This window comes from Myxine glutinosa, chromosome 1 (assembly GCF_964187855.1).
Source record: "Myxine glutinosa chromosome 1, kmMyxGlut1.1, whole genome shotgun sequence".
NCBI lineage: Eukaryota > Metazoa > Chordata > Myxini > Myxiniformes > Myxinidae > Myxine > Myxine glutinosa.
Window position 1 is genome coordinate 358772644 of NC_136261.1, and position 19687 is coordinate 358792330.

General features: G+C 44.4%; 1 protein-coding gene across 3 annotated transcripts in view; it reads right to left on the minus strand.

The window, feature by feature from the left end:
• The window catches only part of NAMPT (nicotinamide phosphoribosyltransferase), a 95879-nt gene that overhangs the window by 24252 nt on the left and 51940 nt on the right, over nucleotides 1-19687 (minus strand). For all 3 annotated transcript variants that reach the window (XM_068099565.2, XM_068099551.2, XM_068099571.2), the window contains exons 4-8: nucleotides 15713-15816; nucleotides 5646-5774; nucleotides 5284-5442; nucleotides 5048-5178; nucleotides 2257-2482 (exon numbers count right to left, since the gene is read on the minus strand). In XM_068099565.2, coding sequence (XP_067955666.1) covers nucleotides 2257-2482; nucleotides 5048-5178; nucleotides 5284-5442; nucleotides 5646-5774; nucleotides 15713-15816 — 749 coding nt within the window. The remainder of the gene's footprint in view (nucleotides 1-2256; nucleotides 2483-5047; nucleotides 5179-5283; nucleotides 5443-5645; nucleotides 5775-15712; nucleotides 15817-19687) is intronic.

The following is a 19687-nucleotide window of genomic DNA, read 5'->3' on the forward strand; positions in this document are numbered from 1 at the left end:
CCGATTCACTGAATTGAATGCTTTACGGAGATCAAAAGAGGCTGCGAGTATCTCTTGCTGAAACTCTCGCCTGTGCTCAGTGAGGACCCAAAGAGCAAGGATACGGTCAATCATTGACCTCTTCAGTGTAAAGCCTAACTGCTCTAGGCACTGTTGCTCAAGCAGAGGGTGGCTAACCCAATCAAGAATGATCCAAGCACAATACTTTGTCTGGCATTGAGAGTAGCGTCATCCCTCGGTAGTTGGTGCAGTCCTGGCCATCACCCTTCCCTTTCCAGAGGACAGCAATGCCCCTCTTCCAGTCAGTTTGGGATGATGCCTGTGCTCCAAACAGAGAAAAGAACTGCATTCATCAATCTGAGTACAGCATTTCTACCAGCCTCGAGAAGCTCAGCATGAATGCCACAAATCCCAGGAGCTTTGTCCCCATTCAACCGGTTCACCACAGCCTGTGTTTCCACAAATAAAGGCGGTTCACAGTTGATTGGAGGGTCAGCAATTAGGATAGGAACACCCCTGACATCCAACTCAACAGCTGATGGGTCCAACTCAACACCAAGTTAGGTGTTGGCCTAATGCCTGGTACAGCCGCTCAAAGTAACCGGACCAGCAGGCCTTCACGTCAGACTCCTCTGTCAAGAGCCCACCACCCTCCACTCCAAATGCAGTACACTTAGGGACAGGCTTGGGGGAAAGCAATGCACAGATTCCTCTGTAAGCAAGATGAGAATCACCTGACCGAGGGTGATACTCTACCCTTTCACTGATTCCTTGTATGCCCTCAGCGAACGTACAGTTTTACACCTCAGCTCTGGCATCAAGCCTGGCCCTGTGACGCTGGTCAATGGTATCCAGTGTCCCTTGGGAGACAAAGTTCTTCTTCGTTTGACGGTGGGTTCCAAGACAACAACCGGCAACATCAAGGATGGTAATCTTGAAGGCTCTCCACAACTCTCCAGGATCCCCTGAAACACCCAGATCCCCCAAAACCCCAATCAACCTGTTCACAAACTCCTGGTCTTTATCAGTTCATGCTTTCACCTCATTCTGTTGATTTCTCCCTCTCTACCCTCCACAATCGAGACAAAACCTCCAACCAAGCACGACGGGCCTGTCCTTGTAATAAACTCTATCGTGAAGCCTTTTGCTTTGTTTAAGTGTTCCCATTGGTCTCAGCATCATTAATATGAATACTCACCTGGTGTACCAAGATTGATCTCTGGTGGATATACTCATCTCTAGATATACTCGTAGCAACGACGGAATCGAATAATTATCGTTTTGAGCCTACAGGTCATTGAATATCAAATTTAGCAAAATCTGGAGTCTTCCCCTGGGTCATGTTGGTATAAGGGGTAATCTTCTTACAGCATATATGAGTGAATGAGGAGGTAGGGGTAAGCTTCCAATATCCAAGCCGACTGCACACCAACTATTATATTTTTCACTTCCCCCGTTCACGGAACCGCCTTCCAAAGGGTGTTCGGTCTCGATCTTCCCTCATTCATGGAACCGCCTATCAAAGGGTGTTCGGTCTCGATCTTCCCCCATTCATGGAACCGCCTTCCAAAGGGTGTTCGGTCTCGATCTTCCTCCATTCATGGAACCGCATTCCAAAGGGTGTTCGGTCTCGATCTTCCCTCATTCACGGAACTGGCTTCCAAAAGGTGTTCGGTCTCGATCTTCCCCCATTCACGGTACTGGCTTCCAAAGGGTGTTCGGTCTCGATCTTTCCCCCAAGGCTTCTAGCAGGCAGTGCACCCGCAACCTCGTGAAATTCAACATCCTGACCCATGATCGTTATGACCCCTGTTTGTTATTCCCTTTCCCCCCTGTTATCCCACAATTAATGCGACATTGCCCTTCCATGAGTCTCACTCTTGTACAAAAAAAAAAAGATAGAGTGAGCCTAGAATGATTCATGAGCAACCAAAAGAAGAAGCAAGGGGAATGGATGCAATCTATGGAGGAGGAAAAGATAGGACGAGTAATAGAAATCCCACTTTTTGCGTATGTATTACGTACATGTCCGCCGGCAGCTCCTACGGGTACCCAAATCAGTCTGAGTACACCTGCTTGAAGTGAAGTGAATTTCACACTTCCGCCAAGTTCTCTGAGATGAGTTTACAAAAATTAACAAAATCGTTAATCATAATCACATCTTCATGGTCAGGCTTTTTCGACGAAAGGAACCAAAAATCTGCTGGCACTTGCAGCATCTAACCCAAAGAACATCTTCAACCCGAAACCTCGTACCTTGCTGACCATAATGACAGGATCTCCGGAGTCCGGCCGGATTATGAGTGGTGCATCTGAGCTGCGAGCCTCCACGATGCTCCGCAGATCCTCTCCCCAGATGCGCTCGCACGCATTAATGATATCATAGCTGTCGCTCACAATGGAGACGGGCAGCTTGGGGAAGGCCTCAAGGATGTACTTAAAAGCAGCCCGTTCTTGCTGCTGACCCCATGCAGTGATGTTACTGCAAGGAACAGGTCGACAGACGAGACGGGTGGATGATTGCAAGTGAGAGTCATAACAAAAGTTGCATCACACCGATCATGCGAGGAAACTACACAGGAACTTGGAACATCCATGATGCCAAAACATGTGGTATAAGATTTAAAGGGTGCTTACTATAAACAGTATAAGGTTTCATGTGGTATAAGGTATAAGGTTACAGTTTCCACATTGAACATTTTATAATGTTCCCTCCTGATATAGGGAACATCAAGAGATTACCAAGTCGGCCAAGGGGTCTGGTTTACCCATGTACATAAGCATGCACGCATGCACACCTGTTTGGATGTTCCCTATACGGTTCAACGTCACAATAAAAACTTTCAATTCTTAATCAAATTTATGTAAAAACATGAAATAATGGCGCTTTGGGCGAATGAGCATCGTTCATCGGGTGCCTCCCTTGGCAGAGAGAGGGGCAAAGGTTGGACTGCACCTGTGCGTCCGAAGGTCGATGCTGTGCGGAATCAAGTCCATTGCATTTAAATGTTTATTTCCCATCTGTAGAATGTAAATGAATTCACAAAGGGCACACATTCTCTACGGGGCTGCACAAAATGTAACTGGTGGTCGCACGATCCTGTAAGACCTGAAAAAGGAAATGAAGAGGCCATTTGGCCCATCATTGCCATGTTGCACCCCAAGTTTATCTTTGCTGCAGGTGCAAAATGGCCATTTCTGGGCTCAGACCTTTTCTAGGTGTTTCTTCCCCTCACCCATTCTTGCTCCACGTGCCGCTCTGTTGTGTCCCCCTACCCTGCTGTTGGTGTGTTTCCCTCCTTAGACTGTGTTCATGTATTTATGACTTCGCTCATTTATGACTTACTATTATGATGCTTTACTAAAGTCTAAACAACTCGATCTTGTTCGGATGACCCAACTTGTATAAAATATGAATGATTGGCCATGTTGAACTTGTTAAACATCGAACTATTATTTTTGACTTGCTTAATCAGGCGTACAACTTCAGTAATTAAGTGAGGAAAGGTGATGAGAATTCCACAACGGAAAAGGTAAATTTAACATAGGGTGGCCCACCCTGTAGTAAACCCTTGTGGAGACCTCTGGTAGATGGTTCACCCAAAAGCGTACGGATAAGTAATCTATATATATAAAGTAGAGTTGGCCTCTGTGTCTGTATCCTGATCTATGATCTCTAAGATCTCGAGAACCCGTGGACGGATTTGCGAGCGGAAAGTACTGTTCGACTCGGGATGGTCCCAGGAATGTCACGGAGACATAAAATTTAAAAAATTTCGGGTTTTAAAATTAGCGTATTACGCATAATTAGCACTAGCAGGAGAGAGAGGGATTCGAAGGGAGGGAGCGCAGCGCTTCTAGCGCTTCTGACTACAGCACACCTTAAAATTAAAAAAACTTCGGGTTTTAAAATTAGTGTGTTACGCGTAATTAGCGCTAGCAGAAGAGGGAGGGAATCTAAGGGAGGGAGCGCAGTGCTCCCTCCAGCGCTTCTGTTGGCGTAATTAGCGTATTTCGGAACGTTAATTTTTCAACTTCATTATTCGGAATCAGTACGTCCCAGAGAACCTTCGTAACGTTAATTTTTCAACTTCATCCGATTGACATGGGACCAACGGCATGTGACAAAGAGTGAAACATACAGGCTACATTTATTTGACGACAATGAGTTCCGACTTCCGACCTCGGTGGGATGACAGGCTGAGTCAACCCCCCTGGTGTGAAGGGGGAGGAGGAGGGGAGGGGGAAGAGAAGGGGAGGGGAACGAGGGGGAAGGGGATGGGAGGGGGGAGGGGGGAGGGGGGGAAGGGGGAGGGGGAGGGGGAAGGGGGAGGGGAGGGGGGGGAGGGGAAAGGGGGGGAGGGGGGAGGGGAGGGGCCCTTCTTCCCCTGGGCACCCCCGCACCCTTCCCTCCCCCCCTTCCCCCTCCCCCCCTCCCCCCCCTTCCCCCTCCCCCCCCATTCCCCTCCCCTCCTCTTCCCCCTCCCCTCCTCCTCCCCCGCTTCCCCCTCCCCCCTCCCCCCCCGTTCCCCTCCCCTCCTCTTCCCCCTCCCCTCCTCCTCCCCCGCCCGGCAATGCCGGGTACTTCTGCTAGTACATTTTATAAAGGTGTATAGGAAAACTTCAGAAAGACACATACACTACCTATCTGCAAAATTTCGTCTGAATCCGTCCACAACTTTTTGAGATATCTTGTTCACAGACAAAAGGACAGACAGGGGTGGAAACATAACCTCCATCCACCTTTGGTGGTGGAAGTAACTACTTGATTAATAAGAAATGGTCTCTATTAAATTAAATTACTGGGAAATTTCATAAAATGAAACGTTTTCTTTTTTACACTTTTGGGCTTTTGTGCAACACCAAAGTAAATTGTCCATTCCACATGAGACACTTCTGCTGATATGAAAAACAATACAAAGCACAAGGGGGTACAAAGAGAAATGGAAAAGTGTTCCAATAAGATGAATGACATGAGTCGGAAGCATTCACCGCAAAGCTTCGAGTTACGCCACGAACAATATCTCAGCAATTTGTGAATGTTCACCTGTGTTCAGAGGCTGGAATAGAAAAGCCTGCCATTGAACAGTCGTAGTACTTCCGTGCAAACCGTATTCCAGCCACCGTGTCAGTGCCCTCAAAGCTGATCAGATGGGCGGCACCACCGATACCGGCTGACTGGGAAGGAAACGGGAATTAGTGCGAGCGATCGTATTACATTTGCTGTGTCCGATTAAAGTGCAAGCTGCTCATGGTCGGGTCGAGCGAGTAAAGAAGCAAAACCTCTTGTGACGAGACGCCACGGTATCCAAAGTCATGAAGCTTGGATTCAAGGCCATCAAGATTGCCAGCTGTCTCAGCCAGGTAAACAGCCAGGAACTCCTTCTGCTTACGGGAGTTGGTCGCCACGGTAATTGGGTACCATGTTTGAACGAGCAGAGTCTGAGAAAGAAAGAGATCAATACTGCAAGGCGGGCATCAACTCATGGAAACAGGTCAGACAAAGAACACCACCTGAAAGAGAAATAATGAAGTAATGGGAGTAATAAGTACAATTATTTATTTATTTATCCTGTTAATAATCCTGTATCCCCAACTACACTCGTAAACAACCTCCAACCTCCAACAAACATCATCCCTCTTACCTCAACCCAGTTAGTGAGCCAGAAGCACTCAGGGTCTGTGTTTTCTACAGTGAACAACACGTTTCCCACTGGGACCACGGTACCTTCCGCCACTGCTCGAACTCGCACCGGCAGCCTTCCTTCGTGTTTCTGAGAACACGTACAGGGACATTCACCCCATAAAATCTGCACCACATTCATATCCAAATATTTACGTACAATGCATGTCAAGGTCACAAAGCGGAGCGACGACAAAATGAAAACGATACAGGGAGATGAAGACCCCACCACATGGATTTGAGTGTTTTGTGTTGTTTCAAATAGGGTCTAAAGCTCATGGAGGAGCTGCAACACTGATCAAGCATATACTGGGTGCAGACAAATAAACGAGACACCACTAAACTTCACTTCCTGAGGGGAAGTGAGAACTTCCCTGGGAACTCTGGAGACCAGCAATGGAATCTTTACGAATTCACTTTTCTTTTTCTTGGTGGGAAATTGAGGAGTTTCTAACTCTCCATAAACGCCAATCAATGGGGTTTATCCATGGTCTGTTTAAATGTTGAGCGTCGAGCAAAGAAGCACAAGGTACCATTTTAGTAGTCTTTGGTATGACTCCGTCGGGGTTGGAATCAAATAATCAACCTTACACAGTCATAGCAGATTCTCTAATCATTATGCAAAGTTTAATAATCGAAGATTTACTCTTTTACGAAGACCTAATGTAAAGTGTTAAATAAGGTGGTGTAGAAGACAGTGCACCAACGGCGGTAAACATCCCAAGAAAGTTGTTAGGTTTTTTTTCTACAACATTTAACCCTTTTATTTTATTTAAATTGAATTATATTGTTACGGTACGCGGTTAAGGATGTTGTTTGCCGAGCGAAGGCTCCGCGACCGAACAGTTGTTCCCCGACTAAACCCGATTCACCCAAACGTTGGCTGTATCGCGCCACAGATATTCAATGGGGAAAAGACTAAGACGACGAATGCAAAGAGGAAGAAGAAGACGAGAAAAGGGTTGAAAATACTACTAAATTTATTTACTATTTACAGGCTCAAAATAACCAAGGAGAAGGAAAGATAAGAAAATAATATACAGAAGCTTTTAGAGACACAGGGAAAATACTAGCTTATACAGACTTAATTACCTACCCAGGACAGAACAAACAAAGACGACTCACACGGGGAATGATGATAGGAATTGGCTGGAAGGAGAGGAAAGTCCAATTTGTTCGGCAGCACGAATCGGCGCGTTCGGCAGCCGCCGTCCCTTCGCGGCCCTGCTCCAAACTGCCGTCCAGGCCCCAAACGGCTGTCGAGTCTTGTTGCTGCTGTAGACGCTGCTGCTGGCGAGCAAGGTGACGAATAGCAGGCTTTGTGCTTCCCTGGATGATCTTCTGCTTTTGGACCTCACGACTCAGCCCTGCTCTGACGACCCAGCTCTTTCCTGTCCACCTCACCACGCAGCTCAGCTCAGCCTTTCAGCTCATCTCTTGGACTCATCTGCTTGTCTCCTTGGGGAGCGTCCCGTGGCGGGTTATATAGGCCCTGCCCTTCACCCTTTGCGAACCTCCCCCAAGCATTCTCTCTCCGCCCTCTCAAGCCAAACCCCTCGTTCTGGGTTGGATGAGCGGGGCCGACTTACTCCTCCCCTCTATGACGAGGTGGAGACCCGCCTTTCTTCCCCAACCCTGCCTCGTGGTCAATGGCGGCTTTGGAGGGGATGTAATTGCCAAATTGAGGCTTGGCCATTACGAAAGGGGAAATGGAGGTTTTTGGGAATGGGAATGAAGGGAATCTATCTCTTTTACTCGGTGCAATGGAGTGTCATGTTAATGGATGACAAGGCCTTACCCTAAAACACATAATAAGGATATAAACTGCTGAACAAGGGTTTTATCGGGTCCTGCAATGTGGTGTTTCATGGAATAACTACCGGGACGCCCTTTTTACTTTTACACAACACTGGAGGCAGGAGGCGCAGAATAAACAATAATAATAATAAAGCACACAATAAAAAAAATACAGTCCTCATATCCGCAACAATATACTGTCTTGGCCAAAACTATTGGCACCCTTGCACTTTTTTTCAAACAATGCACCATTTCTTCCAGAAAATTGTTGAAATTAAAAAATCTTTTGGTATCCACATGTGTATGTATTTTTTTGGTTTGCAATGGAACAAAAAAAAAAAAAACTGAAAAATTACTAAATCTTAGCTTATTCCACACAGAAATCCTAAAATGGGCCGAACAATATTATTGGCACCTTTTATAAGTTGTGAGAAATAATTAGATTTAAAGGAGGTGATTCTCCTTTACTTCGGAATTTAACTCACCTGTGGTGATTTGCAAGGTGCCTGTAATATAAAAATCACTGATTCAACCAGTTTTAAGAGAAAAGGAGTCATTCTGCTGTTTTGTGTCACTGCATGTACTGCAATGAGCATGGAGAAAAGAAAGAAAACCAGAGAATTGTCTGAGGAGGACAGACACAAGATTGTAGCCAATATGGACAATCTCAAGGCTACAAGTCCATCTCCAGAGACCTTGGTGTTCCTGTGTCCACCGTAGGCAATGTTATCTGGAAGTTTAAGCCTCATGGCACTGTAGCCGACCTCCCTGAACGTGGCCGCAAGAGAACGCTTGATTTAAGATTGCAGAGGATTGTTTGAATGGTGGAGAAAGCACCTCGATCAACTGCCAAACATATTCAAGGAACGACAGTTTCAACTCGCACCATCCGTCGCCAACTCAACAAGCGTTACGCCTTTGTCCCCCGTCGGGGAAGTGATGTGAGTTGACAAAGTGGAAGACGCAGAAAACATGCCATGATATGATATTTCGCTCACAAGGTTCAGACATACATGGTGGCGGCCATCTTGGATTTTGACGTGGCGACCCAATTTTCAATAGCGTTCTTCCTTATGCCTAGATACACCCACACACCAGATTAGAAGTTGGTACTTCGCTTATTTTTCAAGATATTCCGCTCACAAGGTTCAGACATACATGGCGACGGCCATCTTGGATTTTGACGTGGCGACCCAATTTTCAATAGCGTTCTTCCTTATGCGTAGATACACCCACACACCAGATTAGAAGTTAGTAGTTCGTTTATTTTTCAAGATATTTCGCTCACAAGTTTCAGACATATATATGATGGCGGCCATCGTGGATTTTGACGTGGCGACCCACTTTTCAATAGCGTTCTTCCTTATGCCTAGATACACCCACACACCAGATTAGAAGTTGGTACTTCGCTTATTTTTCAAGATATTTCGCCCACAAGGTTCAGGCATATATATGGTGGTGGCCATCTTGGATTTTGACGTGGCGACCCAATTTTCAATAGCGTTCTTTCTTATGCCTAGATACACAGACACACCAGATTAGAAGTTGGTACTTCGCTAATTTTTCAAGATATTCCGCTCACATGGTTCAGACATACATGGCGTCAGACATACATGGCGGCGGCCATCTTGGATTTTGATGTGGGTTGCACCCACACACCAAATTTGATCTGAAGTGGCCAGAAATGAGTCCAGATCTAAATCCCATTGAACACCTGTGGGGAGATCTGAAAACAGCAGTTGGGAGAAGGTACCCTTGAAATCTTGGAGAACTGGAGCAGTTTGCACAAGAAGAGTGGGTCAAACTGCCAGTAGAGAGGTCTAGGAAGCTCATTCATGGCTACAGGAAGTGCTTGACTGCAGTTATTTTGTCCAAAAACTGTGCTACGAAATATTAAGTCGAGGGTGTCAATAATTTTGTCAATGCCATTTCTTTTTCTTTTTTGATTTAAACGGACATATTAAGTTCTCAATCATAAACAAAGGTTCTGTAATATTAACAGTGAAATAAAGAATTGTGGAGACCAAATACTTTTGTCAATTTAAACTTATTTTTTAGAGAAAATTGTAAGTTATTTGAAAAAAGTACAAGGGTGCCAATATTTTGGCCAAGACTATTTGAACACTGTAGGTGTCAAACACAAATCACCTTCCTGGCACTTCCAAAAACCTCCCATTTAGCTTTAATTGGCCAAAATGTTGTGCCATTTTATGACGTCTCCAGACTCTGCACCACTCACATTTGCCAGTCGCATGATTGCGGAATATCGAGATTCAGACAAAATTGCGGGTCGTACACTCCGGGTTGGGGAATGTCGAGATTCAGACAAAACAGCAGCTCATACATTCTTGGTTGGGGAATATCGAGATTCAGACAAAATTGATGCTCCTGCACTCCGGGTTGGGGAATATTGAGATTCAGACAAAATTGATGCTCCGACACTCCGGGTTGGGGAATATTGAGATTCAGACAAAATTGATGCTCCTACACTCCGGGTTGGGAAATATTGAGATTCAAACAAAATTGCGGGTCGTACACTCCGGGTTGGGGAATGTCGAGATTCAGACAAAACAGCAGCTCATACATTCTTGGTTGGAGAATATCGAGATTCAGACAAAATTGATGCTCCTACACTCCGGGTTGGGGAATATCGAGATTCAGACAAAATTGATGCTCCTACACTCCGGGTTGGGGAATATTGAGATTCAGACAAAATTGATGCTCCTACACTCCGGGTTGGGGAATATTGAGATTCAGACAAAATTGATGCTCCTACACTCCGGGTTGGGGAATATTGAGATTCAGACAAAATTGATGCTCCTACACTCCGGGTTGGGGAATATCGAGATTCAGACAAAATTATGCTCCTACACTCCGGGTTGGGGAATATTGAGATTCAGACAAAATTGATGCTCCTACACTCCGGGTTGGGGAATATTGAGATTCAGACAAAATTGATGCTCCTACACTCCGGGTTGGGGAATATTGAGATTCAGACAAAATTGATGCTCCTACACTCCGGGTTGGGGAATATCGAGATTCAGACAAAATTGATGCTCCTACACTCCGGGTTGGGGAATATTGAGATTCAGACAAAATTGATGCTCCTACACTCCGGGTTGGGGAATATTGAGATTCAGACAAAATTGATGCTCCTACACTCCGGGTTGGGGAATATTGAGATTCAGCCAAAATTGCGGCTGGTACCAAATATAGATTGTATTCACAGTAATGCAGAGCAAGAGTTGAAAATACCCTTCTAATGTCCTTTTTCTCAAGACTGCAATGGGGTAAGGTGGTTTATGAACTTTCAAGTTGGTGAATGTTAAAGATAGAGTTGTCACCGGCACCCTGAACAAATTACAAATTCTTGCTTTGACCGACTGCTGGGAAGGCAACGACTTAGCACCCAGAATAACGTTTGCCAAGAGATTGCTTCGGTGGCACCGACGCTCTGTCAGTAGTATAGTCGATTTTATTGATTGCTGCTATTTTTATTTATTGAATAATCATTCCACAAATCAGACATAACCAGTACGTTTAATTTGCTCTCAGCAGCTTTAATGTGCTGTTTAAGATTATGGTACTGTGTATCACTATGGAGATCGATGGTATCTGTCCCAAGTGGGCACTCATCAGAGCAGCACTGAGTCTCACACAGTTTTTGGTTGGAGATCTGTCAGCACTAACTCTCTGCGCAACAAGGCCTGGGTTACGAACGTTATTACAAAGCTGAAGAGATCCGCACCTGTAGAGGTGATTAAACAACGTTGACACGATATTCCTGCAGAGTGAAGATGTCACTAGACTCGCAGACCATTCAGTCCTGCACACTCGGGTCTATAACCGAGCATGCAGAAGCGCCAACGCAATGTGTGAATCACGTGAGCTATTGCTTACAGCACCATAACTATGAGGAACTAAAACGGTACTCAGTAGAGAGCAAACCTCCGCCAGGCTGAACAGTTTATGTTTTGTATCCCACTGATAGGCTTGATCTGGATCTGCACCTGAATCAAAATCTAATCGGCTTGTTCTTGTCACACACCAAACCTGTCCACCAAATTTCGTTCGAGTACGTCCATAACCTTTACAGATATCGTACTACATATACCATTTTTGGCCATATCACTCAATGGTGAAAAATCACTTAAAAATTATATTATCTGGATGCGGATCCAGATCTTCACCAAAATCCATTAAAGTTGGCCTTGTCACACACCAAATCTGTCCACCAGGTTTGGTCTGAATCCATCAATAACTTTTTGAGATATCCTGCTCACAGACAGACAGGAGTGAAAACAACCTCCGTCCACCTTAGGTGGTGGAGGTAACAATAAGAACATTTAAAAATACTGTCTATGCTTCAGTTTTGGGGCAACTGTTGCTTCATCACACGTTTAGTCTTTATTGGCATATAGGTGCATTCTTTTTGGTATAACTACAGGCGATGTTGGTACCTCGACTGATATTTTCCGGGAAATCGAAGTCCGAGTAACGGAATGGATGAGATGGTTCATACGTGTCGTCACCGGTACAAGCAAATTTTTACATGCATGTGTTTGAATCCTGATGCAGCTATAAACTGCGATCCCGGTGTTTCACAAGCAGGGTTATTCATCAATGTGTGTGCCGTCCCTCGGATGGACGTCAAATGGGCGTTCTGTCTGCCGACATTAGTTGGTGGACGTTAAACATCCCATGGTGTCCTTAGTGTAGAGTAGGCGCGCTATCCCCGGCACTCTGAAGAAGTTACAAATTCCTGGCCTAACCAGCAGATGGCACTGCATCAGCGGCACAGACGAGCCTTCAGTCAATGATGATAGTTGCATCCATATGAAAGAAGAAGAAGAATATCAATCATAGTGTTCATGGAGTTGGAATAAAAACTAAAACACATCGGTATAACAAGCAACATACTCGTATATATACCAATCTACATCAGTCAAACTGATCTCAATTGGGTTTACAACAACAAAAACCCCAACAACAAGCGACAACTAGAACGCCACTCAGTAGAGCGCATACTCCGGCCATGGGTCAAGTTGGAGCCCCATCTTCCAATGGTAAAAAAATTCTTCAAAAAATTCCTGGATCCGGAATAATATCCTGAGCTTCACCAAAAACTAATCAATTCTTCCTTATCCCAAGGGCAATCATCCCACCAACCTAACACATCCAACAAACAAGTTGCAATAATACGTTTTGTTTAACATCCCCTCTCCAAAAAACAACGAATGAAAAAGAAAGTAGGCCGTCAGAGAATTTATTTTGATATATCTCGGAATTAGAGAAAACATCATTTAAGAATAAGAATGAAAGCTTTAATGCAGTAAAACAGAAAAAAAAATTCCCAAAATTTTTTCGTGGATCCGGAATAATATCCTGAGCTTCACGAAAAACTAATCAATTCTTCCTTATCCCAAGGGCAATCATCCCACCAACTTTCATCCAAATCCGTTCAGAACTTTTCCAGATATCTTGTTCACGAACACACACACACACACACACACACACACACACACACACACACACACACACACACACACACACACACACACACACACACACACACACACACACACACACACACACACTCGAATGAATTACTCCCTTGCGGGAGTAATAAAAGGCAGCCAGAGGCTGTTCCACGAAAGCCATAACCGGGGGATTTCAGTGGAACATTTAAGACCCTAAAATACTCCCCGTTTGCCCTATTAAATAATATTAATAATATTAAATAATATGTATGCCTCAACATGCTAGCATAGAAGGGTGCTGGGGAAACGCTTTGATCAACGTCCTGTCAATTGCATCCGCTGCTGGGAAATAACCAACTCCGCCTAGGTAGGAGTTAACAAGGCATGTGCACACTGCGCAAGCTAAATTTATCGCTCCATAGGGAGTGACAAAGAGCAAGTCACCCATAAATGTCAACGAGTCTCGTGGTCTTTGGCGAAATGAAGGGCCAAACCAACTCACCCCCATCCCCTAATTTGTCTAAGAAGCCCTCCTCGAGGATCTGTCAAAGCTCATTTAGCCACATCCGAAGGTCACTCCGGGTCTTCCACCCCGACCAAAGGTTGCTTCCGCACTTGCACAACGGATTACGCCCCTTCGGCCACCTCTCTTCGCAAAGAAGAGGTGAAGGGACGTACCCTTTCGTGAGAGTGCGGATCACATCAGCAGATACTGCCAACCGCATTGACAAGACCTTCATTCAAGACTCGACTTCACATATCCGCCATTTATGGCAAACATCACTTCTGCCGAAGCGTCAAATAATATTATTTGGACTTCTTTGGTGTATATTTTCATAACCCTCGTCAAAGGAGAGGGTATTACATTTGGGTCTCTCTGTCTGTCTGTCTGTCTGTTACTTACAAAATCGAACATTTCTCAAGTATATCGGTTGGACTTGTGCGTTATTCTGTCTGTCTGTTTCTCAGTTTGTTACTTGCAAAATCGAAGATTTTTCAAGTATATGGATCGGTTCCGTTTGTGGTTCTGTCTGTTTGTCTGTCTGTTTGTCCGTTTGTCACCGGCCTACAGGTCACAATTCTAAACCGATCGTCACGAAACTTCACCAAGTTGTATAAGTCGTCCCAATTGAGAAGACTATTGATTTTGAGGTCAAAGGTCAAAGGTCATCTGGAGGTCAGATTTCTAAAATCGCCATTTTAAATCCGATTGACTTGAAAATTTAATAGCATTTGTATATCAAGTCACTAAATTGGGAAATTAACTATCTTTGAGGTCAAAAGGTCAAAGGTCAACTTAAGTGAAATTCTAAAAATCCATTTTCATCTAAAAAGCCGTCAATTCTCAACCGATTGACTTGAAAATTGAACAGCATTTGCATATCGAGTCAATAAATTGGGAAACATACTATTTTTAGGTCAAAAGGTCAAAGGTCAACTCAAGGTCAAATTTTAAAAATCATCAATTTTCATCTAAAAAGCCGTCAATTCTCAACCGATTGACTTGAAAATTGAACAGCATTTGCATATCGAGTCACTAAATTGGGAAACATACAATTTTTAGGTCAAAATGTCAAAGGTCAAGTCAAGGTCAAACTTCCAAAATAATCAATTTTCATCTGAAAAATCATCAATTTTTATCCAAGTGACTTGAAAATTTAAGAGCATTTCCATAGTGCCTCACTGAATTGGGAAGCCAACTATTTTTAAGTTCAAAAGGTCAAAGGTTAACTCAAGGTAAAGCTTCAAAAATCATCCATTTTCATCTGAAAAACCGTTACTTTTCATCCTATTGACCCGAGTTTCGATCAAGATCGTCAATTTTAATCTTGATGAAATGCTCTGCATTACATCATCTTGTTTGTTTGTCTGTCTGTATTTGTCCGCACAGAACATGACTGTGCTTTTCTATGCAACTTCCTGCCTTGGGCGTTCAAGATTCAGAACCGCCCATTGTGACGGGCCAAGCTGTTGCTTCATCACACGTTTAGTCTTTATAGACATATAGGTGCGTTATTTTTGGTCTCGTCAAAAACCTCCCATTTAGCCTCCCCCAAAAACCTCCCATTTCTCAGAGGACATGATCCCTGAGATAGCAGAACTGTAACATAACAATACATGGCACGTGTCCGGGGGCGGGGGGGGCGAAAGAGGGGTGTGCCTGGCGGTCTGTAGATCTGGCAAACTTTGGATGCCTGACTTACTGACCCTACTGACGTGCATGCAGCAACATGTGCAGAGCCACATGTGCAGAGCCACATGCACACACACTTTTTTCATATGTCTGTTTCTCACAGATTTAATAATTTATTGAACAGTAATGGTTATCTGAATTGCAAACCTCAAAATAGTTGTTTACCTTAAGTAACAACTATCAACTTGTGAGTAATGTATATATTTTCCGACTGCCAAGATCATTAGGTTGGCTCTGCTCCTCAATTTGCTCAATTTCGCTGGGCTCCTCAATTTCGACCCATTAAGCTCAGAACATCTCCGAACAGTGGATCCACAACCACAGCTGTCACCTCAGCTGTGTCCAGGCAGTCAGTCAACACAACAATGCAACCTCACTATTCAAACTTTCTACCATTCTTGGTCGAGGGTTTTATGTACTGTATTCACAATCATATACAGTACTGCATTCACATTGCTCATTGAGCATTCTATTAACATAACAATACATGACACGTCACATGCACGTGGTTTCACAGACACACACCAAATGAAAGGCAACTCAATGGGTCAAACAAACCTCCAGAATGTGCTCCCAGCCTTGCTCATTAAAGATGTCCTGTCCAAAGTGGAGTTGGTAAACTTCCTTGGCCTCTTGAATCTTCTCCCTGGTCACCACTTGCCCTACAGCAAACGCAAAACTGAGTGTGTTGTCATTGACAGGAACAAAATACAGCAAAAACGACATATATAATGTATGGATATCAACTCCTCCGATGAACCTAACTCCGAGAGCCTTTCACTCACTCACCGCAGGCAGGTAGGTGGTCTTTCTGTCTTCTACCGACTCCTCTCCTGCCTAGCTTCCCCCAGCCCTGTCTGTGCTTTGTCCCCCAAATATTCCTACAGGTCGCACAAGATCTGCCAGCAACCCTCTTCTGGTGAAATTGCCAAAATCAAGACTCTCTGCTCACCTTCACTCTTTCCTCCCGCCTCTGGAACAAACTCACACACTCTATTCAATCCCACTCCTCCCTCCAGGTCTTTAAAACAGCTGTTCACCACCATCTCTTATCTTCCCCCATCCAAAACCTTGATCTTTTCTACCCCCATTAATTCACCCCAGATCCACTTTCCTGGAAGTCCTAGCAGTGTCCATGTGTTTTATACCTCTCCCCCCCCCCCCCCCCCCCTCCTTCCAATGCCTCGTCTCCCCCCAAGCCCGCTCCCTCCCACAGATCTCCTGATGTCTCTGCTCTCAAATGTTGTACTTGTGTGCTTCCCTCTCTCTCCCCATATTGTCTCCCGCTCCCTTTATCTTGTGTTTTATGTGTCAGTTTGTCTTTTTGTGATTAATGTTCGCTCTTACACGAGCCTCGATCTTGTATATAATAATAAATAAAAAAATGCACAAGCATTATTGACCCACGAAACGTAGGATGTTTCTTATTGGTTGACAGACATAATGCAACTCAGAGCAAAACATTATGCCAAGGGAAACCGCGCCTGTGTTGCATTAGCCGTATACACAAACCGTATGCACGAGTCGCATGCACACGCAGAAGCTGTTGGCCAAGGCAGAGACAGCGACCTAATTTGATGTCATAATTCGACAAGTACAAAACTTCGTCCGATCAAGAGGAAATTTATTGAGGTTCATGTAGGCATAAATTGGTGGGGGGGGGGGGGGGGGGGGGGAAATGACGTCATCGGTCACGTGGTTCGGCCGCCATATTTGTTTTAACACAAAAGCCTTAGAAACCACTAAAATCACGTCCTGGCGAGGCGAGGATCTGCAATCTCTCAGATTGCTCTTTCTTGTTTTGTTCTGCTGCGTCCTGATCTGTTCAGTGTTCTAGTTCTTCCACGAGCCTTGCCTTTGTACACAAAATAATAAGTAAAAGCCTAAGATAACGAAGAGGAGGAAAGAAAACGAATTTATCTGTGCCCTAGTGATATCATTTTGCTATTTCAGCGATGCTTTGTACACATTAGGAGTGTTGTTGATTACTAGAAAAACTCTGGAATGGCAGATAGCTCCTTATAAAAGTTTACGACTTCATATTAACAGGGATTTGAAAATCTCGGTTTTGTATTAAATTAATGAGGTGGCCATTTTGTTTCTAACCTATACTGCCACACGTTCATGGTGCGAGCAAATGTAGTCCTTTACTAATTTTCATTTTATGATGTAGTGATGAGTAGTGATGGCAATGTACAAAAGAGCGTGCACAGCTGTAAGGACGAAGGACGGGAACAGTGGTGAGTTTGAGGTGAAGGTGGGAGTGCATCAGGGGTCGGTACTAAGTCCACTACTATTTGTAGCTGTGATGGAGGTGCTGGCTCAGAACGTAAAGGAGGGTTTACCGTGGGAGTTGTTGTGTGCAGATGATCTGGTGTTGATTGCGGAAAGTATGGATGGACTGAAGGAAAACATGAACAAGTGGAAGGAATGTATGGAGACAAAAGGTCTGAAGGTGAATATCAGAAAGAGGAAGGTGATGGCAAGTGGTAAAGCATGTGGTGAGGTGGAAAGAACTGGGAAGTGGCCATGTGCTGTGTCCAGGAAGGGTGTCGGAGTGAACTCCATTCAATGTACAATGTGCGCTGAGTGGGTTCATCAAAAATGTAGTGGTCTGAGAGGGTCATTAACCAGTGTGGCAGCTACATTCAAATGTAAGGTGTGCACAGAGGGAGCTGCACATGGAGGAAATGTTGAGTTGGATCTTGGAGACGGCGTGAAGCTGGAAGGTGTGAAAACATTTTGCTACCTCGGAGACATTCTGAATGGAGAAGGTGGATCAGACTCGGCAACGGTTGCAAGAGTGAGATGTGCAATGAAGAAGTTTCGGGAACTGAATGGCGTGCTGATGAGGAGGGGCGTGTCGTTGAAGCTGAACGGAAAGGTGTATGCTGCATGTGTGAGAAGTGTTATGATTTATGGGAGCGAGACATGGGTAATGAACGTAGAGCAGCAACGAAGGCTGGAAAGGGTGGAAATGCGAATGGTTCGGTGGATGTGCGGAGTATCGTTGAGAGAGAGGAAGACAAATGATGAATTGCGAAAGATGATGGGAATAGAGCCTGTGATTGATGCTGTGAAGAGGAACAGGTTGAGATGGTTTGGTCATGTGTTGAGGAAGGATGAAAGTGACTGGTTGAGAAGAGTGATGGAATTGAATGTAGAAGGAAGTAGAGGACGGGGAAGACCGAGAAAGACTTGGCTAAAGATGGTGAAAGAAGAAATGCGGGCAAGGGGGTTAACAAGGAGAGATGCAGAAAATAGGGCAAAATGGAGAAGATTGTCATGGGGACCGCAAGGCTAACCCCCGCTCTAGCAGGGAAAATGGCCTTAAAATGCATGTTGTTGTTGTTGTTGTAAAGTGCCATAACTTTGTCAAAAATGATCGAAAGTTCATTTTTTAGTGTAAATTTTAGTGTAAAATTTAATTTTAGTTCATTTTTTTGTTCATTTTTAAAGAAAGTTCGAACCTGAGCTGTAACCTATCATGAGGAAACCATCTACCAAGTTTGAAATCATCAGCATTAAGAGTTTAGAAAAAAAGTCCGGAAAACTGTTCTTTGCGTGACGGACGGACAGACGGACAGACGGAGGGACGGAGTGCAAACCTATAGTCCCCTCCGGTGTACACCGGTAGGGGACTAATAAGAATACATTTATTCATTCTAGAATGTGCCAACTTCCTGAAACTTATTTATTTCCCCACTTCAAATTAAATTTAAGTCTTTAGTGTTTTGACAAGGACATCTAACTTGTGTTCAGCTATCGTCAGTTCAACAAGTTTATCCTTTACAGTTCCGCAAAGACCCTTCAATGTGGAAATCCAAGAAAGGAGATTCCCAGTTCCAGTATATTTGTGAGTGCAGACGGCTTTCTCAGCTTCCCAAGAGATCCTCTCCAAAAGTAAGTTTACCACACTGGATTTGTCTTGTCTAACCCTTTGTCATTTGTTTCTTGTACTCTCAATTGTACTTGCGAATCTGTTTCCGTCTTGTCCGTACTCGTGTTGTATCGATTTTGAGTTTGTCTCGGCCCTGGTTCGGCCGTGTGCTGATGAGTCAAAAGCCCTCCACATTCTCACTTCCTCCTGTCAAACTCATCTTTATCGCTCATCTCCCTTTGCCAACAACAAAAAAAAGAATACATACACATCGATTCCAACTATTGACAGTGGTTCCGAGAGTTTTACTCAATCCCAAGCCTCCATCCACACTGGCAATATGACGGTAATATTTTGATGTAAAGGAAGAAATTCAAGCTTTGACTGAGTTTTTTTTTGCCGTAGGATGTATTTACAAGCAAAGGGCTTCAACACAGTTGTTCACCCTAACATCAGGTCATCTCTTCTACCCGGAATGGCCCCATTCCGAAGCACTCCCCTTCTCCGGGTCATTGTGACTCTCCCCCCTCCCCCAACCTACCGATCACCACTTTTTATTTGTTCGTTGTCGGTTGGTTTGTGCCTTTTATTTTTCATCCCCGGTTTCCCCTTCCCATTTAGCTCTTCCAGGAACGTCAATCATGGATACAAAA